The 22,547-nt window shown below is 36.3% G+C and overlaps 1 protein-coding gene across 3 annotated transcripts in view; it reads right to left on the bottom strand.

Moving 5' to 3' along the window:
* Positions 1 to 22,547, bottom strand: part of ATG2B (autophagy related 2B) — a 53,234-nt gene that overhangs the window by 9,413 nt on the left and 21,274 nt on the right. The window contains exons 16-35 of one of the 3 annotated variants that reach the window (XM_034062408.1): positions 22,245 to 22,350; positions 20,995 to 21,187; positions 20,649 to 20,791; positions 19,355 to 19,512; positions 18,920 to 19,092; positions 18,473 to 18,620; positions 17,397 to 17,596; positions 16,458 to 16,538; positions 14,632 to 14,738; positions 14,251 to 14,343; positions 13,394 to 13,464; positions 12,348 to 12,424; positions 11,945 to 12,115; positions 11,304 to 11,445; positions 9,879 to 10,081; positions 8,745 to 8,971; positions 7,951 to 8,059; positions 5,858 to 6,052; positions 5,177 to 5,278; positions 562 to 640 (exon numbers count right to left, since the gene is read on the bottom strand). In XM_034062408.1, the coding sequence (XP_033918299.1) occupies positions 562 to 640; positions 5,177 to 5,278; positions 5,858 to 6,052; positions 7,951 to 8,059; positions 8,745 to 8,971; positions 9,879 to 10,081; positions 11,304 to 11,445; positions 11,945 to 12,115; positions 12,348 to 12,424; positions 13,394 to 13,464; positions 14,251 to 14,343; positions 14,632 to 14,738; positions 16,458 to 16,538; positions 17,397 to 17,596; positions 18,473 to 18,620; positions 18,920 to 19,092; positions 19,355 to 19,512; positions 20,649 to 20,791; positions 20,995 to 21,187; positions 22,245 to 22,350 (2,778 nt within the window). Of the gene's footprint in view, positions 1 to 561; positions 641 to 5,176; positions 5,279 to 5,857; positions 6,053 to 7,950; positions 8,060 to 8,744; positions 8,972 to 9,878; positions 10,082 to 11,303; positions 11,446 to 11,944; positions 12,116 to 12,347; positions 12,425 to 13,393; positions 13,465 to 14,250; positions 14,344 to 14,631; positions 14,739 to 16,457; positions 16,539 to 17,396; positions 17,597 to 18,472; positions 18,624 to 18,919; positions 19,093 to 19,354; positions 19,513 to 20,648; positions 20,792 to 20,994; positions 21,188 to 22,244; positions 22,351 to 22,547 lie in introns of all 3 variants that reach the window. The other 2 variants (XM_005149532.4, XM_031049379.2) reach the window with 2 other exon arrangements.

The raw sequence follows: 22,547 nt of genomic DNA, 5'->3' as shown, positions 1-22,547 counted from the left end.
AGAGTACTTCACTACCTATGCATTTCAGTATGACATCTCAACAGGTAAATTATATCTGCTAACAGATTTACAAATATAGTTAAAAGAGGAAATACGCTTCTTAGTGTATACTGGGGTTTTGCATCAGATGATGCAGTTAATTAGAAGTACTGCTTTAACTGTATACATACACTGCACTGCTTATTTATAAACTTGAAATCTGTTTCTTTAGCAGTTACACAACTTCAAGCTATTAGACAAACTCTTTTATGCACAAGGTATTAAATAATGTATTTAATAATAACATTGTACACACAGCTCTCATTTTTTTCTGAAGTTCTGATTAAACATACTCCAATTTTGGTGAAATCTTTTATACAATGGAATTTCCAGACATTGAAGACCTTTGTTGCTATTTATAAAATACAAAGCTAAAACACATGAGGTTTCTGTGTTCTAACAATTAGTTGCTGCTGTTGGGATTTGGTCCTTAACATAAGTTCTTTTAAACAGACAAGATTCACATGTGAATTTACAGATAAGTGAAGAAGCACTTTCATGTTATATTTTTGAAAAGCGTACCTTCAGGATCTGGAGTAACTAAGAGTTCTACTTCTGCAGAGAGGCTAGTGAAAAAATCCTTCAGGAAAAACAAAGCATCCTAATGTCAAAAATAAAACACAATCAGGTTAAAAAATCATGTTAAAAAACAAATGAGCCCACAGTTCTCTAAAAAATATTATCTGCTATTCTATCTCTTACATATGAATCAAAACACATTTCTTCTTTTTGACTCTTAACGTGCAGAAGCCACACAGATATCTAGGACAGGAATCAGAAAGACCTTAGTCACTGCCCCCTGCTACACATAATATGATTTCATAATCTACCTTGCTGTGTCTTAAACTCCAGAATTGTTTTCATCATCTCTACTCTCATTTTGGAGAATGATCCAGAACCCAAGTGTTTTAATGGCTATAAGCTTTTCTCCAATTTCCATTGAAAGAGTATTTAAGCATATTTTATATTCATCTCCAATACAGCCAATGTCAGACAAATTACCCCAGATCAGATCTTATCGCTGCTTCATGGAAAGTCACTAATACCAGCTATTAATGTCTTATTAACATACTGAAGTTCTTAGCTTTTTTTTTTTGGCAGATGCATCACACTGATGCCTTATTCACCCTATCATTATTGATACCTGGACTTTTTTCCTTTTTTGTTTCTAAGTGATACGCAGACAATATAAGTAGTAATAAGAATTTCTCACATGACTGTATGCAGCCTGTGCTTCCACGAAAGCTGCGGTTATTTTGCAGAAGTTGTAAAGGTGAATTTTCCAAGCAATGTAGTGATATTCTAGCCGCTCCAGCCAATGAGCTGGCTTCATTTGGAGCTCAGCTCAAATGCTTCTATACAAATGCCCATAACATGGGGAACAAACAAGAGGAATTAGAGCTGTGGGCACATCTATGGGGATATGATATAATAGGCATCACAGAAACATGGTGGGATTGCTTCTGTGACTGGAGTGTTGGAATGGAAGGTTACAGGCTCTTTAGAAAAGACAGACTCAACAGGCAGGGAGGGGGAGTTGGTATTTATGTTAGGGATAGGCTGGAGAGTATGGAACTCTGTCTGGGGACAGGTGTGCAGTTAACAGAGAGTTTGTCGGTCATGGTTAAGGGGAAAACAGTGATGGGAGCCATTACTGTGTGGATATGTTACAGACCGCCTGATCAAGAGGAACTTGTGGATGAAGAACTCTACAGACAAATAGGAAAAGCCTCATGCTCACAGGCCCTTGTTCTCATGGGGGACTTCAACCACCCTGACATCTGTTGGGGCAACGGTACAGCCCAGCACAAGCAATCCAGGAGGTTTCTCGATTGTGCAGAAGACAACTTCCTTCTGCAAGTAATAGAGGAGCTGACAAGGAGAGGTGCTATGCTTGACCTTGTGCTCACCAACAGGGAAGGGCTCGTTGGAAATGTGACACTCCAGGGCAGCCTTGGATGCAGTGATCACGAGATGGTCGAATTCGAGGTCCTCAGAACAGTGAGAAGAACGTGCAGCAAGCTCACTGCCCTGCACTTCAACAGAGCAGACTTTGGCCTCTTCAGGAACCTGCTTATCCTACTAGAGGGCAGGGGGGCCCAAGACTCTTGGTTAATATTCAAGGATCACCTGCTACAAGCTCAGGAGTGTTGCACTCCAAATAGAAGGAAGTGCAGCAGGAGCGCCAGAAGACCCCCTTGGATGGATAAGGAGCTGCTGAGAAAAATTCACAGGAAAAAAGAGGCTTATAAAAGGTGGAAGCAAGGACAGGCAGCCTGGGATGAATACAGGGATGTCGTTCGGGAAGTTAAGGACCAAGTTAGGAAAGCTAAGTCCCAGTTAGAGCTAAACATGGCTAGGGAAGTGAAAGATAACAGGAAAGGATTTTATAGGTATCTAGTGGCTAAAAAAACAGACTAGGGAGAATGTAGGCCCCTTCCAGAAGCTATCTGGAGAACTGGCTACACAGGATTTGGAGAAGGCTGAGGTTCTGAATGACTTCTTTACCTCAGTCTTCACTGACAAAGGCTCTGACCACAGCACCCGAGTCTTGGAAGGCGGAAGCAGGGACTGTGAAAATCTAGACCTTGGGCACACTGTAGGAGAGGATCTTGTTCGAGACCATCTTAAGAACCTGACTGTACACAAATCCATGGGACCTGATGAAATCCATCCGCGGGTCCTGAAGGACCTGGCGAATGAAGTTGCAAAGCCACTGTCCATCATATTTGAAAAATCATGGCAGTCAGGTGAAGTTCCTGATGACTGGAAAAAGGGAAATATAACCCTCATTTTCAAGAAGGGGAAAATGGATGACCCAGGGAATTACAGACCAGTCGGTCTCACCTCTGTGCCTGGCAAAATCTGGGAGCAGATTCTCCTGGAAGTTATGCTGAGGCACATGAAAAACAACAAGGTGCTTGGTGACAGCCAGCATGGCTTCACTAAGGGGAAATCCTGCCTGACCAATTTGGTGGCCTTCTATGATGGGGCTACAAAGATGATGGACAGGGGTAGAGCAGTTGATGTCATCTACCTGGGCTTGTGCAAAGCGTTTGACACTGTCCCACATGACATCCTTGACTCTAAATTGGAGAGACATCAATTTGATAGGTGGACCACTCGGGGGATAAAGACCTGGCTGGATGGCTGCATGCAAAGAGTTGTGGTCAACGGTTCAGTGTGCAGCTGGAGACCAGTAACAAGTGGTGTCCCTCAGGGATTGGTGTTGGGACCGGTCTTGTTTAACATCTTTGTCGGTGACATGGACAGTGGGATTGAGTGTGCCCTCAGCAAGTTTGCCGGTGACATCAAGCTGTGTGGCTCTGTTGATATGCTAGAGGGAAGGAATGCCATCCAGAGAGACCTTGACACGCTTGTGAGGTGGGCTGATGCCAACCTCATGAAGTTTAACCATGCCAAGTGCAAGGTCCCACACCTGGGTCAGAGCAATCCCAGGCACAGCTACAGGTTGGGCAAAAAGGAAATTCAGGGCAGCCCTGCAGAGAAGGACTTGGGGGTGTTGGTTGATGAGAAAATGAACATGAGCCAGCAGTGTGCACTCACAACCCAGAAAGCCAACCATATTCTGGGCTGCACCAAAAGAAGCGTGACCAGCAGGTCAAAGGAGGTGATCCTGCCCCTCTACTCTGCTCTCGTGAGACCTCACTTGGAGTATTGTGGCAGTTCTGGTGTCCTCAACATAAAAAAGGACATGGAACTGTTGGAACAAGTCCAGAGGAGGCCACGTGGATGATCAGGGGACTGGAACAGCTCCCATATAGAAACAGGCTGAGAAAGTTGGGGCTGTTCAGCCTGGAGAAGGCTGCCTGGAGACCTCATAGCAGCCTTCCAGTATCTGAAGGGGGCCTATAGGGATGCTGGTGAGAGACTCTTCAGTAGGGACTGTAGTGACAGGACAAGGCGTTATGGGTTGAAACTTAAACTGCAGAGGTTTAGATTGGATATAAGGAAAAAATTCTTTACTGTTAGGGTGGTGAGGTACTGGAATGGGTTGCCCAGGGAAGCTGTGAATGTTACATCCCTGGCAGTGTTCAAGGCCAGGTTGGATGAAGCCTTGGGTGATATGGTTTAGTGTGAGGTGTCCCTGCCCATGGCAGGGGAGTTGCAAATAGATGATCTTAAGGTCCTTTCCAACCCTGACTATTCTATGATTCTGATTTTGTTTACAGTACAGAATTTAAAAGACCTGGTAATGTAATCAAGAGGGAACATATCTGCTCACTAGATGGCAGTATTTGTATGCTATTTCTCTCTATGAAAGTTTTACAAACCATACAGAGTTCAGTTTTTCTAACAGTGAAATGAAAACCTGGTTCTCATGTGTGTTGAGGAAAACGTTAAATAAACAAACCGAAACCCAAAATAAACTCTTATTTCTCTGCAGATGACAAATTAAGCAAGAAATGCCTCAGAAAAGAGCAATAACCATACTTTGAATGTCCAAACTTATGTAGCTTTCTTAGCTGTATAGAGAAAAAAAACAACCGTTTAAATATATAAAAAATATTTTGCTAAAGGAAGTAAAAAATTCTCCCATTTCTGTTCTGCCACTGCAGTTGATAGTGAGACCAAAGCCTGCAGAGCATGGAAGCAGCCCTCAAGTATCAACTGTCCTTGACTGGAATGCTGTGAACAGCTTCTAGATTTACAATTAACTTTTTTTCAATTTAAAGCACCAAAGCCATTTCATGAACAAACAAAGCAAGATCATTCAAGAAAAGCCATGATTTCAAAACATTTGCTATCATCGGAAGTCTCAGGAGGTAAGCTGGTATTATTGAGTAAACAGCCAGGTCTACAAATATTTTTAGTTTTTACATTAGAACAAACAAAAAAGGCTAGTCTCTCTAATAGCTGGAGCAGAAAACAAGTTCTAACATGGATATAAACAAAGTGGTATAGGTCCAAAGACATGTGTGACTGACTATAATAAAAGGCGGCAACCAAGAAAACAATCCCATATAATGTGTATGATTGTTACAAGTATCTGTTAAAAAAACCCCACTATTATTAAGTAAATAAAAAATTGTTGCATTTTAGTTTTGTCTGATTGTGGCTTTTTTTTGTTTGGTTGGTTTTGGTTTTGTTTTTTTTTTGCATCAGCACAACTCACCTGGTCAATATTGAGGCGAAGTGGCATTAATGAAACACGTAAACAACATTCCTGCGGGGATCTGCCAGATTCTGGACGGACATGTAATGCTTTAACTGTTAACTGAAAAGAAGCAAAACAAGAAATAAAAGTAGTAGCATTCATAATTATTAAATATCAGAACATTACCAGAGAAAAACTTTTACTGCAAAACATCTGTACTAGTCCAATTCCATCTACCTATAATAAAACTAGTATTGCATAAATATTATGCATGTTATAAAAATGGGAAATAGTAACCCCCCCAAAAAAAAAAATCATAAATCCTTTAGAGAATCAGTAAGACTACAGTATACCATAAAACTACAACTCTGCATCTGTAGTGAAAGGTCTATTCATGCTCACGCAAGACGTTTGTTCAAAAACAGAATATGAAGCCTACCAAAGCAGTCCTGCAAATCTACTTTTTTTAAACTGACAGAATCTCAAAAACATTAATATTTGACATACTAATATTCGAACTAAATTTTTGTTTTAATATCCACAAGGAGTCAAGTAAATAACCATCAAAAAGATGTATTACTTCAATGTTCCATGATCTCATGTTCCTTCTTCTGCAAGATCAAGAAATTTATACAATGCCCACAATGGCAGTCCAACCATAAATAACATATAATGAATTAATACATTCCATAACTGTACCATGTTTGAATGTGCTTTTCTGGGCATCTCTTTACTGCAGTAGAGATAGAGAAATTTATTCATCTGTGATGTAGCTAAGCGATCTCTGATTTCAAGGTCTTGAACAATAAAAACCTGCCGTGACACTGGCTGCTCCAACAGACAGGATTCACCTTCTACACCACCTGGAGGGTACACCTCATGCTGGAATTTCACCTTTTGAAAACAAAAGAACACCAGCATAATCAGCTTCAGTGAAAAACAATCATTAACAATAGAATACTAATTAAAAACCAAAAAAACCAACAAAACAAAAATCCAAACAAACAAAACAACACACCACAAAAAACAAAAAACCATCACTCATCTTTATGATGTCTACTATTTTAAACTGTCTGCTATTTTAAACTGTCTACTATTTTAAACTTACAGGAATAATATTAGGATTTCTGAAAACTATTCAGATTTTTGCATGGCTAGCAGTTGAAGTTTTCTAATTCCTAGCTTTACACTTGTTCATATTTTAAGATGTAAATTCCAAGCCAAAACAAAGAGTCATAGACAAGGAACACATTTTGTGTTTTAATATTAACTCCTCTCAACCCTGACATGTTTCTTACAGCATTTTGAAACCTGTACCAGGCTGTCTCACAGTTCTTGAGTACAGCACATTCTAGACTTCAGAAAGTAAGGTTTCTTTCCTATGAACAGACTTTTCACGTAGATTCTTCCAGTCTCAGTTCCCTTTTTCTTTACTCACCTTAGTCTACATAAATGTTAATCCATTACCTTTCATCAATTCTGAAGAATTCTGAATTCTATCCTTCTCCTCATCTCTTGATATAGTTCTCAGTTTCAGAGACCTGTCGTTACCTACAAATCATTCTGTGTCTCAAAAACCCCCACAGCATCCTGGACTGCAATGTAATGAAGTAGAGCACACAAACAGAACAGTGAACTCTACTGGCCAGATACTGATGTTAAAAACCACGGTATTTAAGTGCCTTGTACTCAAGTTATCACGTGAACTGGAACATCTGAAGTGTTGAAGAGAAAAATAGATGTTTATCATAATCACTGCCCAGAACCTTTATGTTTTCCACACTCTTTGCCTTAATTTCTTGTTAAACACCATCATTATTATTAAGCCTTGTACTAAGGTGGGGAGGAGGGGGAAGAGGGACAGCCATAACCAAAAAAAACCACACACACAAGAAAAAAAAAAAAATCCAAAAACAAATAAAAAAGTCCTTTCATGCCTCTGTACTAACACCAACTCATTAAACACCTGCAAATTAAGAGAGATTGTTAGATTTCTACACATTTTTCACACAGAATATGAAATGCTTACTTTTTTCCTTTTTTATTGCAATGTCATGTGTTTTCTAGAAAAAGCTTATATAAGCATCAAGAATTTAAGTTTGGAGTGCTAAAAGGATGAATTTTAAGCTCTAGACATGCATATAGACTGTAAAAGGCATTCCGTTTTATGTAGTACCCTTTCATGTTTACAGAAAGGTTTGGAAAGCCTTATTTTTAAAATGTTTTGTTATTGATCCATTTAACATGAAATTTGAATACTTCCTTGACTATGTTCTTCACAGTGTCAGAATCAAGAATCTAGTTTCTATGTTAAGAGCTCAGCACAAGCTTAAAAACAACAGTTACATACTTATGCCTTAAGGGTGCCAAATACATTAAAGGAAATACAGGGATGACACTGTCATATAACTGGATGCTATTTAATATCCAGTTACCAAACGATACACTGTCTCAAAAGATCTACATCCCAGTTATTTTGCTAGAACATTACATTTGATAATAGGTGCATGAATTCAGAATAGAACTGAAGACAAACAAAACAGTCCTTGTAAAACATGTTTATAATAAACAAAATCTTTAAGTATATATCCTTCATCTTTAGAAACACATTTATTTAGCAAGTAAATAATACTATTCTAGAACTAATACATTTTTTGTTAAATTCTAAATTCATCACCTTCAAAGTGCAGATACTAATGGAAGAAATCCTACAGAATTCTAATGGAAAGCTGTTATCAAACATAGCATGCTAAGATATTCACACACAAGTATCTCTGAAGCTGTTTTTTCACCTTGCTTAACTGTATTTCCATCAGGAAGTCTGGGTTTCTTCCTCGTCCCCCACATGCTGTGCTCCGTCCATGCCTCGTTGGTGTATGAGAAGGGGAACTGTGAGGACTTCTGAGGAAATAAGAAAAATACACTTTTGCAGACTACATTTATGACCTGTAATCTAACAGTAAAAGCATATATATTTCACTGGATATAATTTAATAGCATTTAAACGGTTATGAGAGAAAAATACTATAAATAACACACAAAAAAAAAGAAAAAAAGGGAAAACCAGAATTTGTGTTTCTGTTAACCAAATACTTTCTTTTTACTGTTTAAGTAATGCATACTTAAGGAGAATGTAAGGTGCATGCCTCCCACCAAATTAACATTCATGAAACATTTCCTTAATTTCAGCTCTGATAATATTAATTACTCATTAGCTTACATGACACCCTGAAGACTATACTCCAGCTACTACAGTGAGTCTTTCATGCTCCTTAAGTTTTCTTGAAGAGCTTAGGGCTTAACTTGTAATACAACCCTTAAAAGGAAAACTCATCCCTCCATCCCAAAAAAATCCACCAAACCCAATGCCAATTTGTCCAGGTTCAGACACAGGAAAAATACGCTCTGGTGCATGGAGCTAAACTCTGTAAGAAGATTCCAGTTGATCTTTGAGGTCTCCTCCAACCCAAACTGTTCTACAACTGATTCCTTGTGAGAAGGGAGCAAAAAATAGTGAGATTAACCTCAAAGGGAAAGTTAAGTATTTTTAAATGTTCTAATGCTCAGAATTTCAGCAAACACTCACACAAAACTTTTAGCTGGAGATGTTGGTGGTGCAGTCCCAAAATCCCTTCCGCCATAGAGATGCCAAATAAGAGAGATTTCCTTTACAACATAGCGTACCAGAGGAACAGGAAAATGAAGGGGAGCTTTGCTTGTATCTGTTTTTTTAATAGGTTGGCTGAAATGATTTTCCTTTATGATAATTGCATCATCAACCAATATTTTTATTACTGGCTCTTCCTCTTTCTCCTAATTAAAAAAAAAAAAAAGCATATAGTACAAGGAAGGGAAATCTGCTTTCCTACCTATGAAAAGAAAAGAAACTATTCTGTACTGTCATCCAAAGCTTATACAAAAGAGGCTTTATTTAGGAATTATTTAAAGATAAAAATTGCAAAAATAAACCAGAAGCTGAGAAATGTTAACAAAACTAAACAATACAAAAAACTAAACTACTTTATCCACACTGTACACAAAACAAAACAAGAGTTGAAAACAAAGAAACACCATGAAGAGCCCAGGTTATATAACAGCACTTCTGGAAACAAACACTCTCAAAGATAACTGGGCAAAACCAGCTTCTAATTGGAGATTCAGAACTACTTCTGTCTATTATGAAGAATACAACCAGAGATACTATGAAAAACATGAACACAAGCTGTTTTCAAAGAGTTTTGAGTGTAGTTTCCTAAATCTTTTAATGCAGTGGACAAGAGAGCGGTGTAAAGTGACACACAGTGTTTTCTTTGAGGTTTGGCAAGGATCTTCAGCACATAAAAGCATTGCAAGCTTTGACTATAAGAAAAATTAATAAAAGGAGATGTGCACAGCTGCTATTTTGATAAATACTGTATTTTGCTTGTTTTTTTTTCTAACTATGCCATCACTGTAAGTCAAATTGGTAATGATAAAACCTGACTAAAAATGTACGAAAATTGCCAATATAAAGTAATATTCAGATCAGACAATTACTTAATGCTCAGATAAGGAAAAATCATGTATATTTAAAAATACTTGCATTCATTCCTCCTCTGCCCACTGATAAGATTACCACAAAGCAATCATAAAAAGCTATGAAGTCTAATTTGCCCAGGTCTTACATAGGCTTTTCTGTAATTTATCTTATACATATATAATAATTCTCAAAGCTTCTTACAGCAACAGCAACTTTCGGTGCAAAAAGAATGCAGAAATCATCACTTTCTGCGGGAATGTCTCCTATGGCCTCATTTATCAGGTGATGAGTGAATGAATCATAAGTGGGACTTGGCTCTTGTGAGATATTTCCACTTTCATCTGGAAACAAGAAGAGATCTGAGCAAGATGGTTCCTGAGTTTGAGATCTTTCATCCAAAATACCTGGGAATTGAATGAAGGTGGAGAAAAAACAGACTTCAGTGGAAAAATCTTTACGAAGTATGAAAATAGAAACCAAATTACCTAACAGTTAATTAAAATATACTACTTCAACTATATCAAGTTACTTATTGTACCTTGAATCAATTTCTACTATAAACAAAAAGACAAAAAAAATCTACTTTACAATTTGAAGTGATTACATTATAATCATGACCAGTTAACAGTGGATATGAACTGAGAAAATAGAGAAAAACAATTTGAAAAAGAACCCACAGATACAAACAAACAAAAACTCCAATGACAAAATCTTGTGTTCAAATTTCTCATTCTAGTAGTACTACCACAGGATCAATAACTTTCAGTACTACACTGACTGCTCACCTTCTGCCACCAAAAAGAGGACCAGACATCTTGGAAATAGTGACATTCTCTATTTCAGCCAGTTTAAACCTGGATTTAACTCTAACCATAATAAAGTCTTTTTGCAGCAAAATGGTCAATGAGAAACTTAACAAGAGGCAGCAGTGTGCGCTTGCAGACCAGAAAGCCAACTGTATTCTGGGCTGCATCAAAAGGAGTGTGACCAGCAGGTCGAAGGAGGTGATCTTGCCCCTCTACTCTGCTCTCGTAAGACCCCACTTGGAGTACTGTGTGCAGTTCTGGTGTCCTCAACATAAAAAGGAGATGGAGCTGTTGAAGCAAGTCCAGAGGACGGCCATGAGGATGACCAGGGAGCTGGAACACCTCCCATGTGAAGACAGGCTGAGACTGTTGGGGCTGTTCAGCCTGGAGAGGAGAAGGCTGTGTGAAGACCTTGTAGCAGCCTTCCAGTACCTGAATGGGCCTACAGGTAGATGCCAGAGAGGACTCTTCAGCAGGGCCTGTAGCCAATAGGACAAGGGGTAATAGGTTCAAACTTAAACAGGGGAAGTTCAGGTTAGATATAGAAAGAAGTTCTTTACTGTAAGGGTGGTGAGGCACTGGGAACAGGCTGACCAAAGAAGTGGTAAATGCTCCATTCCAGGCAGTATACAAGGACAAGCTGACAGAGCCTTGGGTGACATGGTCTAGTATGAAGCCTCCCTGCCCATGCCAGGTGGATTGGAACCAGATGCTCTTAAGGTCCTTTCCAAACCCAAACTATTCTATGAAAACTTTCAATACCTTTTTCCTTCCAAAAAGGCTGTACTTTGTGTGTACTTAGGCCTTCAGAGATTCTTACCATTAGACTCTGGTTTTGTAGCAGAGGCAGTCTGTTGAGTCTCAATTTCCTCCATTGCATCACTCATCAAATCCCGCAAAATCTGTTGCTCTGATTCAGCAAGGCCTGGTCCATGGGAAGATGGCTGGCTAAAGGTCTCTACCTGTAAGAGAGGCACTATACATAGTTACATCTTAAAGACAACTGCGACTGTGTTCTGAATAAGATTTTGATAGAATGGCTTGATACACATCTAAAAGTGTAAGAAGTAACACCTTAACTTTATAATCTAGTGAGCTGAAACTCCAAGCTAGATGATTCATAAAATAGATGACAACATTATGGTTCAGGGTATTTAAACCATCAGAGCACTTGGACAGAATATATATATGTCCTGCAATTTCCTCCTTTAGATAAGAACAAAGTCAAATAGGTAAACAGCACAAAATATTGTTAAAAAAAATTAAGTAGTGACCAAAGTAGATAAAAAGTCACCATTTTACTCTCACATATATTTCAAGATAGATAAATCTGTTAATTTCTTTACAAGAAATTTTATATTCTTTGGAACTACACTAGGGACATCAAAATTAAAACATAATTAATGTCTTAATTACTAAGGAAACATCAAGATAAGTTGATATTATTTTGCCATTTTATACCTTCATTTTTGGCTTGCTAACTCCTCGTTTAATCTCTGTTTTAGCAGGTGGATGTAAATCACCATAACTTGCAATGTACTGTATGAGGTTCATTAGGGCAGCACACGAATCGGAGCAAGTACGAATATGGATTACATCACTGGAACAGTGCAGCTCAAAACGTGGTTTAGTCTACATAACAAAAATAAAAAGCTCAGAATACACTTCAGATCAACATAAAGTTCCATGAAAATAGCATTAATACACAGCTGGTTTTAAATTAATTGACTAAGTCAAAAAACTTAAAGAAATAGTACAAGTAAACTGAAAACCTTCCTTGATTCTAAGTACAATAAAGCAATTTTCAAATCACAGTCTGTTATGGAAACTTTACATTTAATTTTATTTGTGACTCAATACTTACTCTTTCCTCATCAGAATCAGATTTTACTGCAGTAATGGTTAGTTCCAGTAGTCCCATATCCATAACACGAACATAATCTGAAAGACGATTAAAAAAAAAAAAACAGACTTAACAAACATGATCCATATCATGTATTTTTGGTTAATAAACCATTAGAAATAGCATAAACTTGAAAAGGGATCTTTTTTACCAAAACTTTTTCCATCTCTGATTTTCTTCTTTTATGAGGATTACTCTCAGAGTTCAAATTTCAGCTACTCAAACCTTTTTAATCCAATATATCACTCCCACTGCCACCATCTGTCTGTAGTGTAATCTTTTAATGCATTTATCCTTATCCCATCTGTGTGAGTTAAAGAAAGACACACAGAAGTTGGGTGACTAAGCATCCTAGCAGTTTTTTAGTTTAGGTGAGAGAGGACATCTTCGTATTTTACTAATCTTTCAGCACCATGAATTCCTTGTTACAAGAAAACAAGCATATCTTTACTTTGTCCTTTGCTACAAATCTCTTATTTAAGCTAAATACATACTTTCGTGGGCACAGGATTTCATTATTTCTCCAATTAATTTGTTAAATATTTATTCAAGTTCCTCAGTCCTTGAAGGCTGTAACTATATGACAGCAAATCAGTTACTATCATCCTTTGCAGAACCTAGAACTCTGCGCCATATAACACCTTTGAAGTTCGACGTTTTAGAATAGACAGCTCAGAAAATTAGATCTCTTTTCTATGAAGACTCCTTATGGTGCCAACTGCAAATTTTTAAAAATATGCTTTTTTTCAAATGCCTATTATAAAACTGCATTAAGAAAATGAAAGAATTGCAAGTTGCTGTTCCCTGATATACTTCCGCATCCACAAGTTCAAACTAGAGTACCCAGATTTTTATCAACACTGCATTATTCATTCATATTCAACTTGCTCCTTCTTGTCTCTTCAGACCTCTTCAAATGACCTTTATAAATGTTGAATATGCCTATAACTTTGGTATTTTGTTTCTTTAGGCTCTCAATTCACTAGTCACATCTAAAACATACTTACCTCTGTGGAGGTTCACTGTAACAGTGTTGCACTTGTCAGACAGATGCAAAGTAGCTTCATCTAAAATTATCCTAAAAAATAAAAAAGATTAAACATGCTAGAGAAATTACATGCAATTCACCAGACAAAACGAATTAGTACAGAAAAAAATCTTAACACATCTAGCATATTTTAAATCCAGCTCTTCAATTAACTCTTCCATAATTTTCAAATCCCTTGGTAACTAACCACTTCAAGGTATTTTTGCCATTGCTTGTTATATTTGCATTTCAATTCATATATTTGATCCTTCCTAGATTAAAAAGTAACGCTTTCAGCATACATAACTAACACTTCTTATTTCCTTTTTTGCCTTTCTTTTTAAAAACAGACACATTTGTTTTCAAAGGTGATTTATAAAGCTTTATCAATAGTAACAAGCAACTTAGATGTTTCACATCAGAACAGATTTAACAGACTGAATATTCAACTAAAGTTGTAAGAAAAGTTATTAAAAAGTTACAGATATGTTCAGTAACCCCTTTTTCCATAATTAATATACTGACTTCAAGTAACAAATCTTTAAGAAATCTTAAAGTGCCACTATTTGACAAAATAGGCACAATTTCATTTCAAAACATCTTTAAACCCTATGAAAAAATGCAGAATTGCTTGCTCTTACAGAAAGCAATCCAACTTAGAAAAAGAAATAAAATTAACCTAATAAACCAGAAGTATTACCTATGTAATATATTTCAAAAGATGCAAACTAGTGTGATCCTTTGAACACAACACAAATGCTTCCTGGGTTAAAAAAGCATTACAGGAATTACAAGTTTTACAGGAGCTTCAATGTTTCACAATCACTTAAATTATACCTGAGAGTAGAAGAGGATTTATCCACTGCAACACTGCTGGAAATACTGAAAGTTTCAACAGTAAGAAGAGATCTGACTGGCAAAAACAAGGGCCTAACAACAAAGTGCAAAAGAGAAAAATTAATTATCTGTACTTAGAAGTTCAATCAAAGCCTTACAGACTACCTAACTAGGTCTTCCCAGGTCTACGCAAATGCATACCCTACTTGAAATTGCTTACAGTTTAAGTACTTCTAAGCTCTCTGAAGGACTTTTTCCAAACAAGCCTAAATACATATTACTCACAATATGCAAACTTGAATATTGCGTACATATTTATTCCTAAATAATAAATATATAGCTGCAGTGCCAATGAGTGACATACACTTGCATTTTATTTACCTGTAATCAAGAGCACAACTCCAAAGATGTACATGAAAAGTTGTAATTGTAGCTGGAGGATTATATCCTAGAACAGGCTCATCAGAAATATTCAAAAAATACAAAATCTGAAAAATTACAAAACATAATATTATACTACTTCAGTATCTCTCAATTACTAAATGATTATACACTAGAAAAAAAAAACACCTGCAACAGGTATGACAATAAAATATTTGATTAGTAGAAGGAAAAAGGAGTGAGTAATCTCAGATTAATTTAAAGGTGCTTGTCCAGTATCTCAATACAGAAAAATATGGAATGTAAACATGGCAAAATATACAAAATCCAAACTACAGCCTCAAAGGTAAGGAAAAGACCAATCCACAGATGCTTAAGTGGCTCCTTGTATAATGCTTCACTACCCATTTTTAAAGCATTGCCCAAATACAGTCTTGAAATCAACTTTCTCTGAAGTTATTACAGCGTTAGTATTTAGTTTGTTCTGTTCATCTGAAAAGCCAATATTTCTTGTAATACTGTACATCATTAAAGTAACCTTCAAGATACCTTTTTCTTTGGGGGGATGGGAAATATGCTCAGAATCAGAAATATGTACACATGTATTGTATATGTTTATTTTTCAGGTATTACTACATAAAATAAACTCCTATCCTCCTCTTTAAGGTCTGTCACAGTTTACTCTCAAATCTGTTACACCAAATTATTTCAAGCCTGGAGCATATCGACACTGCTAGCCTTTTAATCATTTCTTCTATCTCTCTCTTTGGCCATTTTTTCCCCTCCCTCTCCAAAATAGATTCCTGAGTGCATTTCAGGTAATGTTAATTGAGCAGTAATTCACAGAGAAAATAAGCAACACTGTATAAAGCAGGCTACATGAACACATATGAATACTGTGTTGAGAAGAAAGTGATGACACAAAACAGCCCAAAGCACTAAGTTCAGCTCCATGTAGTTATACAATAAAAATGCATGTAAAAATAAGCATATCATACATACAGAAGGATAAACAGGACAGGCTTGAATGACGGGGTTTACTATATGTAATCCAGTATGATGTAAGTACATGAAACTATCCTGCTATTGTACTACTGGCTCCCTATCTATGTCTGCTGTGCTATACTTTCATACCCACATGTATCAGTACAACAATTCTAATTCAGAGGTCTGCATTACAATCATTTTTGTAAACTGCTGCTCACTACCTCCCCAAAGTCTTCTTCTCCATTACTACTATTCAAACAACATAGAACAAGAGACAGACAAGGGAGAAACAGGACTTGAGGAATGAGGTGAGCAGAAGGGAAAAACATAAAAATGCTTTCAGTGCTGCAAGTAGCATGTTTATTTGTTTTGAGAGTGTTTTTTTACATCAAGGGTTATCTAAGCGCTTGGGTAACACTGGACTACTGAGATTTTCCATCTGAATTTAAGAAAGAAAAAAAACCAAAAACCAAATCAAAGCAAACCCAAAAAATAGAAAACCACATGCAAACAAAACCCCAAACAAAAAACCAACAAACAACAACAAAAAAGACCTCAAAAAAATCCTAGAACTTTCCTGACATGATGAGTGCAGAGAGTTCGGATGATGGGAGGAACTGTAGCAAATGAATATACAAGTAAGAATTCAAGAGCAAGACTAGACTGCTAAATGGTCTCAAAAAGAGACAAGAAAGAAAAGAATAACATTTTTAAGAGCAGAGTAAAAGACATAGCCTAACACAAAGATTTTCTATCAAGGTTTAATTTGATACTTAAAGCATTTATTAAAGCAGTGAGACTGAAACTGAAAATGTAGTCAAGAACTGTAGCAACCTGACCTGCTCATGCCAGCTTAAACCTGAAGGCAGTACTCTGTGCTGAAGGGTAGCTCCTCTTAGTCCAACAGCAACTAGAAATTCCTGCACAAGAAAGTTGCAGAAGTTAGTTTACATTAAATAGATGTAACTGTTTGACACCTAGATTATGACACACAGTCATCCTATTGCCCTCACAATCTCCAGGTGTTTAGAAAAGAAGAAAGGACTGGGACAGGATTAAATACGCAATAAATACAGAAACCCTGACTAATACAGTGTATTACTTTTTGCAACAGGATCGCTTAGAAATGACAATTTTGAGGTGGTGACTGGAAGGAAGGATCCCTGTTCATTCACTCTGGGATTCACCAGGAATTACCAGGTGTATCAATTCAACTGAGTTCTTTCTTATGCTGTTCAAATTCAAGTCAATTTTGCCCCCACAACACCCTGCTGGTCTGCATATTCCTTCGTCTCTAGATTGCTCTGCAAACCTTTTTGTCATCATTTAGCCATGCTAATGAATGCTATTGGCAAAGCCAAACATACCACTCATTTACGAGTGTCACGTCAAAATCAGTAAGCAAAGGCTGCCTATTAGATGAGACTGCTAGTAAGCTGAGCAGAAAGCTTTTCACTCTTTATATTTGTTCTTATACCTGATTAAAACTCAGCCAAAAGAAAACCAAAAGAAAGCTCAACTGGCCAAGAAATGCATTTAGTAAATAAAATAAAGTGTGAGCAGCAAAGTGAAGCATTGGAAGAACTAATAAATTAAGCTGATACTTAAATTTTACAATCCACCCAGAAGATTCTAACAAAAAAAAATTATAGTTTGAGGATGAATGGCTCAGAATTATATGGTTCCTTCGTCCCTAACCCTTGTAAACCCACATCTCGGTGTTTTCATATAAACTGAGATAACTCAATTTACAAAAGCACAAATTTAAAAACACAAACCTTTGTATTGCTCTCTATTTTATCTGATTGTATTTTGACTGCAACAGTCAGCATACTTGGACATTCCACTCCTACACCATCTGAAGTAGTCCTACTAAGTCCATCTTCTTCAGAAAAACAAATAGTAGGTTCTAACCAATGGGGACGTATTGTGCTGGGCAGTCGTACTTCAGAGGAGGGGACAACCCCATCTACCATACCTGCAAAGAAATTTTAGAATGAGTTACCTCGTGCTTCAAAGCTGTTACTGATTAAAAAGTAAGGAAAATCCTTTTTATGCTTAATACCTTTAAAATTATTTTAGTTATCAAAGATAGTCACACACACTGACAAAAACTTTGAAGAGAAAGTTACAAGTCATATAATATTTAAAACCACATGTTTAGCTAAAATATTCAATGTGACTATAGGGCTTTTTTATTTGCCCAACAAAATGGCAAAGTTGAAATAAAGGACACAAATCTCCTACAGATTACATGGAGAGATAGGAATATGTCTCTCCTTATTTTATGGTACCAGGTTAACTTCTAGACACACGGTAATTAAACCTTACACTGAAAAATACTTTAACTTGACTACCACTGATTCAGAGACATTTGAGGAGGAAATCTTAAGGTTTAACAACATGGGTGTTGCCAGCCACATAAACTACACAGTCAAAACTTTAAAACCCTTCAACTGCTAACTACAAGTAGGTACCCAGGAAACATACAGTAGCCACTGCTAACCTGTACTTTTTTAAAACTGAGTAACCAGTAACATGTAGGGAGCGTTTACTTTCATAATAAGGAACAGAATGTGCAGCTAATGTGCCAGAGAACCAGGGCACCTTTAAAGACCAACAGCTACCAAGGAGAATCTGTGCTAAACTGTAACTAAGTAAATACAGTTATCATGAAGTTGTATTACTGCAGCATTTAGAAGCATTAGTCATGAACTAAATCTATTGCGCCAAATGATACGCTATAAGAGGAAGGAAAAAAAAGGAAGAAAGCAAAGACAGCATTTCTTCTAAAAACTTTAAAACTCATCTTATTTCAAATCTAGTCCCAAAGCCACCTCAATCCCACCCCTACCTTGATGATATAAATTGAGGCTGCTAGAATGGAGGCAAACATAGTGTCTGTCCTCAAAACCTTCATATTTAGTCACACTGAAAAGTGAACCACTGTTGAACTCCAACCAGAATTCACCATATTTTCCTTCCAGTGTACTTCGATCATCCTGCTGAAGGAAGAATAGCAATGTTAAAACGACTGCTTGCTGAGTTTGCTGTAGTTAGACAGTCTAAACTAAAAACACTTGCTACCCATACATATTTTCTCACATGCATTTTAGTTTCTTATGTAAAACAAACACAATTGCTAAAATATTGTATTGAATTATTGTCTATAGTACAAAAAAATAAGAATACAGAATTACTGTTACTACAGAATTACTTGATCCTTCCAAAATTAGTACAGATGACATGAAGGAAATCCCATGATCAGAACATACCAGATTTTTCAGCCCAAGTGTCTCACCTTTACATCTGTGAATATTGATACTAATCCATGTGTCACATTTAACAGAACAGACAGAAAGCTTTGTGAGTTCTTATTCTGAGAGTCAAGCTTTTTCCTTCTCCGTGAACGATAGTTTGGGTCAACAGTGGAATAATATTGTAGTGTTTCTTCCTCAGATCCACTCTCATCATCTAATAGATAAAATGAAAAACATCTAACTCTCTAGCTAGTACACATATTACACCAATAACTCATTGTTTTTCCATCAGTAATACAATTAATTTTCACACTTATTTTACTCGATTATACAGTAATCTTAATAGTTTTTTTCTTCTTGGTTTAAGTAAATCCTTTCTTCTAAGTTTACAAATTCTTTCCACCGTCAGCTTCATCACTTCAGACTATTATGCTTTTGAATCACTATAGTTCTACATGATTTATTAAGTGTATTACCATAATGAACTGCAGATTTAAATTGACTAAAGCTGTCTTTACTGAAAGTGTTGATGAGCTGGCTGGCCACAGATAGTCCAACACCATAAGAAAGGTTTTCAAATGTTTCTACAGGAGATGGAGCTGTGGGTTCCCACAACAATAAATCATTGCTGATCCTAGGAAGAAATAAATTATCATTATACAAAATATATGACCACATTCCCACTTAATATAAGGACAGTCAAACAATATTTCCTTTGCAGACTTCAGATTTTATAAACAAGAAGGAAAAATGCTCAGGAGCAGGAGAAAGAATAAAGTATTAATGAGTAAAAGCTAAAAAGTAGCTTTTTTGCTGTACTTATGTTACACAGGTATCAAAGTCTACCACTTGACAGTGATACAAAAGCCACTATAAGTAGATGTGTATTAGCTCATTAGGTTGAAGGAAGGGTGACAAAACCCTATTTTATCACATCAATTTTCAACCAAGTTGCAGGAAACAGTTCTTCTATTTCCAAGTGACTTTGTGTCTGTCAGGGTTACAGGCACACGTGACATTCAGTACATGAGTACACCAAGAGAATATTTAATGACAGGTTCAGCTTTGACACTCTGGAAGTGAAAAAATGCTTTGGAAGTAAAGTAATGCCTACCAGAAGCTAAAACTGATCAGCATCTCTCTGTGTACATAATGACCAGTATAATACCTATTTTCAGTTGATTTAATCTAGCTGTATTTCTTTATTTTCAGACAGAAAACTAAAAGAAATAAATGATGAATGCCAATCTCTAAGTTGTGTCCACTTTCTCTACGTTTTCATAAGCCTTTATAAGGCTTATAAACTGGGTAGTTAGGGGTTTTTTCACTGCCTGCCTTGTGAACTCTTAATTTTTAGATGGAAATATCACTGACCAAAAAGGATAAAAATGAATGCAACTTTAATTAAAAAAAATAAATTACAGTGATCTATTTATAAATGATAGTTCAGAAAGATTAGAGCAAAATGAAACATTGAGAACAGAGATCTGAACAAAGTAGTCTCTGAAAGCTGATGACTATTTAACTTTACCCTTTGCTCATAAAACCTGCCAAAAACTTTTTAGCAGACGGCTGCTATGGCACTGATCAGGTATGTGTCAGTGGTGTCTCTGATGTTAACTTGGAAGAATATTTATATAGCCTTTAATGTTCTTAGAAAACTATACAAGGAAATTCCTGCTACAGCTTCTCATTCAGTTGCTTTTATCAACAATGAATACAGATCTAAAACTACAGGTCATGATAACCAAGCAAAACAATTATACTTGCCTATTGTACAGTTTTTCATAAAAGCTTTTGCTTGGTAATGTTAAATGAATGTTTGGCAACGTGAGTTCCAGTACATAATGAGAATTGCTAATTGTTTTGTCCTGAAACTCGGTCATCTCAACTACATCTCCTGGCATCACCATCTGAAAGAGAAAAAAGAAAATGCTCAAGTAAAAAAAAAAAAAAAAAAACAAAAAAACAAAACAAAAAACAACAACAAAAATCCCACAAAAAAACAAGAAGAAACCAACAAACCAAAACTGGAAGCCAGAAGATTTGCATGAAGTAATAAGAATATTAATTTTGTCTACCATAAGCACAAAGCAGTAACAAAATTTTGTAGTACCTCTTCATTTTCAAACATGACCCTACGAGAAGAAAAAGGAGAAGGCTCTGGTCTTCTAATATCACAGACATCCTTCAAAGAATGAGACCCTCCTTCTTCTTCCTCTTGAAAGTTATTATCACCTTCTTCCTCCTCAGCTGCTATCCTTTCCAGAATAGAGTGCACAGCCAGAGGGTTTATTTTCAATACAATCCTGACATTGAAGAAGTTACACAGAATAAGCCATTAGAGATGACTGGAATTTTTATATTGATGCACTGTCACATGTACCCCAGCTCTACTAGCTAGCCATTAAATACACATAGACTAAATAGCTCAAAGACCGGGGATTTTTTTGTTAGACAGTATGTAATTTATTAGACAAATTGATACCATTAGGAAAAATACCAAAATTACAGAGAGATGCAGAAAAAGAGCCATCAGGTTGAGGTTAGTGTCTGCTTTTTTCAACTCCATCAGGTGACCATTACATGACCTTTGAAAAGCCTAGCACTCTCCCATAATAATGCTTGTATCATAAGACCATCAACAGTTATTAAAAAATGCTCTGCTACATGACATAGTGTATTATGTGTACATACTGTTGTAAAAAAAAATGTATTTGCACCATTATAAAAGAAAACCATGCTGAAAAAATGCCCAAACACATCGTCATAAAGCTAGTAAATTTTGTGGCAAAAAATAAATGTACCAGATTTTGCTCCAAATCTAAAATTGCCTCTTTAAAAATCTTATTACATGCTATAGCTGTTAGGTCCTTCTGTTCACTAACTCCTGAAGTATTATATTGCCTTACATGTGATCTAAGCTCCAATAATTCAGTCACAATATAATTATCCTTTTTTTCATTATTAACTGTACATCAGCTTACATTAATATTTTGAAGTGAAATTCCACTGAGGTTTTTGTCTGTTTAGAATTCAGTCTTGAATGTAAAGGCAGCAGAAAAGGTAAAGTGTCAGGAAAACAAAGGTAGGAGAAAGTTTCAAGTTTCTTAACTTTCAGTGAAATTTAACTTTCACTAGAATTTACTCAACTCTATGCAGAAATCACTGTACATTAAACAATCTTGCATTATCATAAACATAGACTTAAAAGATTTAAAAGGAAAAAAAATTGGGTTCTTTTCAATAGCTACATGTTCTTATTTTAAAGCATTTACTAGACAGACAGTCTATATTAAAATTAGAAAAGTATGAGTGCTTCATAAGAAACCAAAAAACCCACACCAGAAAATAACATTATTTTACCGAGGCCAGTCAAAATTGTCTGATGATGACGTTATATCTCCATCTATGCCACCAGACACTTGAAAAAATTTTATTGGTGCTTCTGCATTATCTTCTTCAAATGAACCTGAACAGGAAAGATTTTTTTTTTTTAAATTAACACAGGAATGACAACTCCTAGCTTTAGGTTGCCCACTCCTCAGGTTAGAGTCTAACCTTTGTCAATGCTATTACAATGACATTTACGTAAACGCCATCTTTTCCTCCAAAAAAGAAATACCAATATTTAGAAACTAAAATTATTTCACACTATCTTCTAACCAG

This window comes from Melopsittacus undulatus, chromosome 4, assembly GCF_012275295.1.
Source record: "Melopsittacus undulatus isolate bMelUnd1 chromosome 4, bMelUnd1.mat.Z, whole genome shotgun sequence".
NCBI lineage: Eukaryota > Metazoa > Chordata > Aves > Psittaciformes > Psittaculidae > Melopsittacus > Melopsittacus undulatus.
This window is presented reverse-complemented; position numbering and strand designations above follow the sequence as displayed.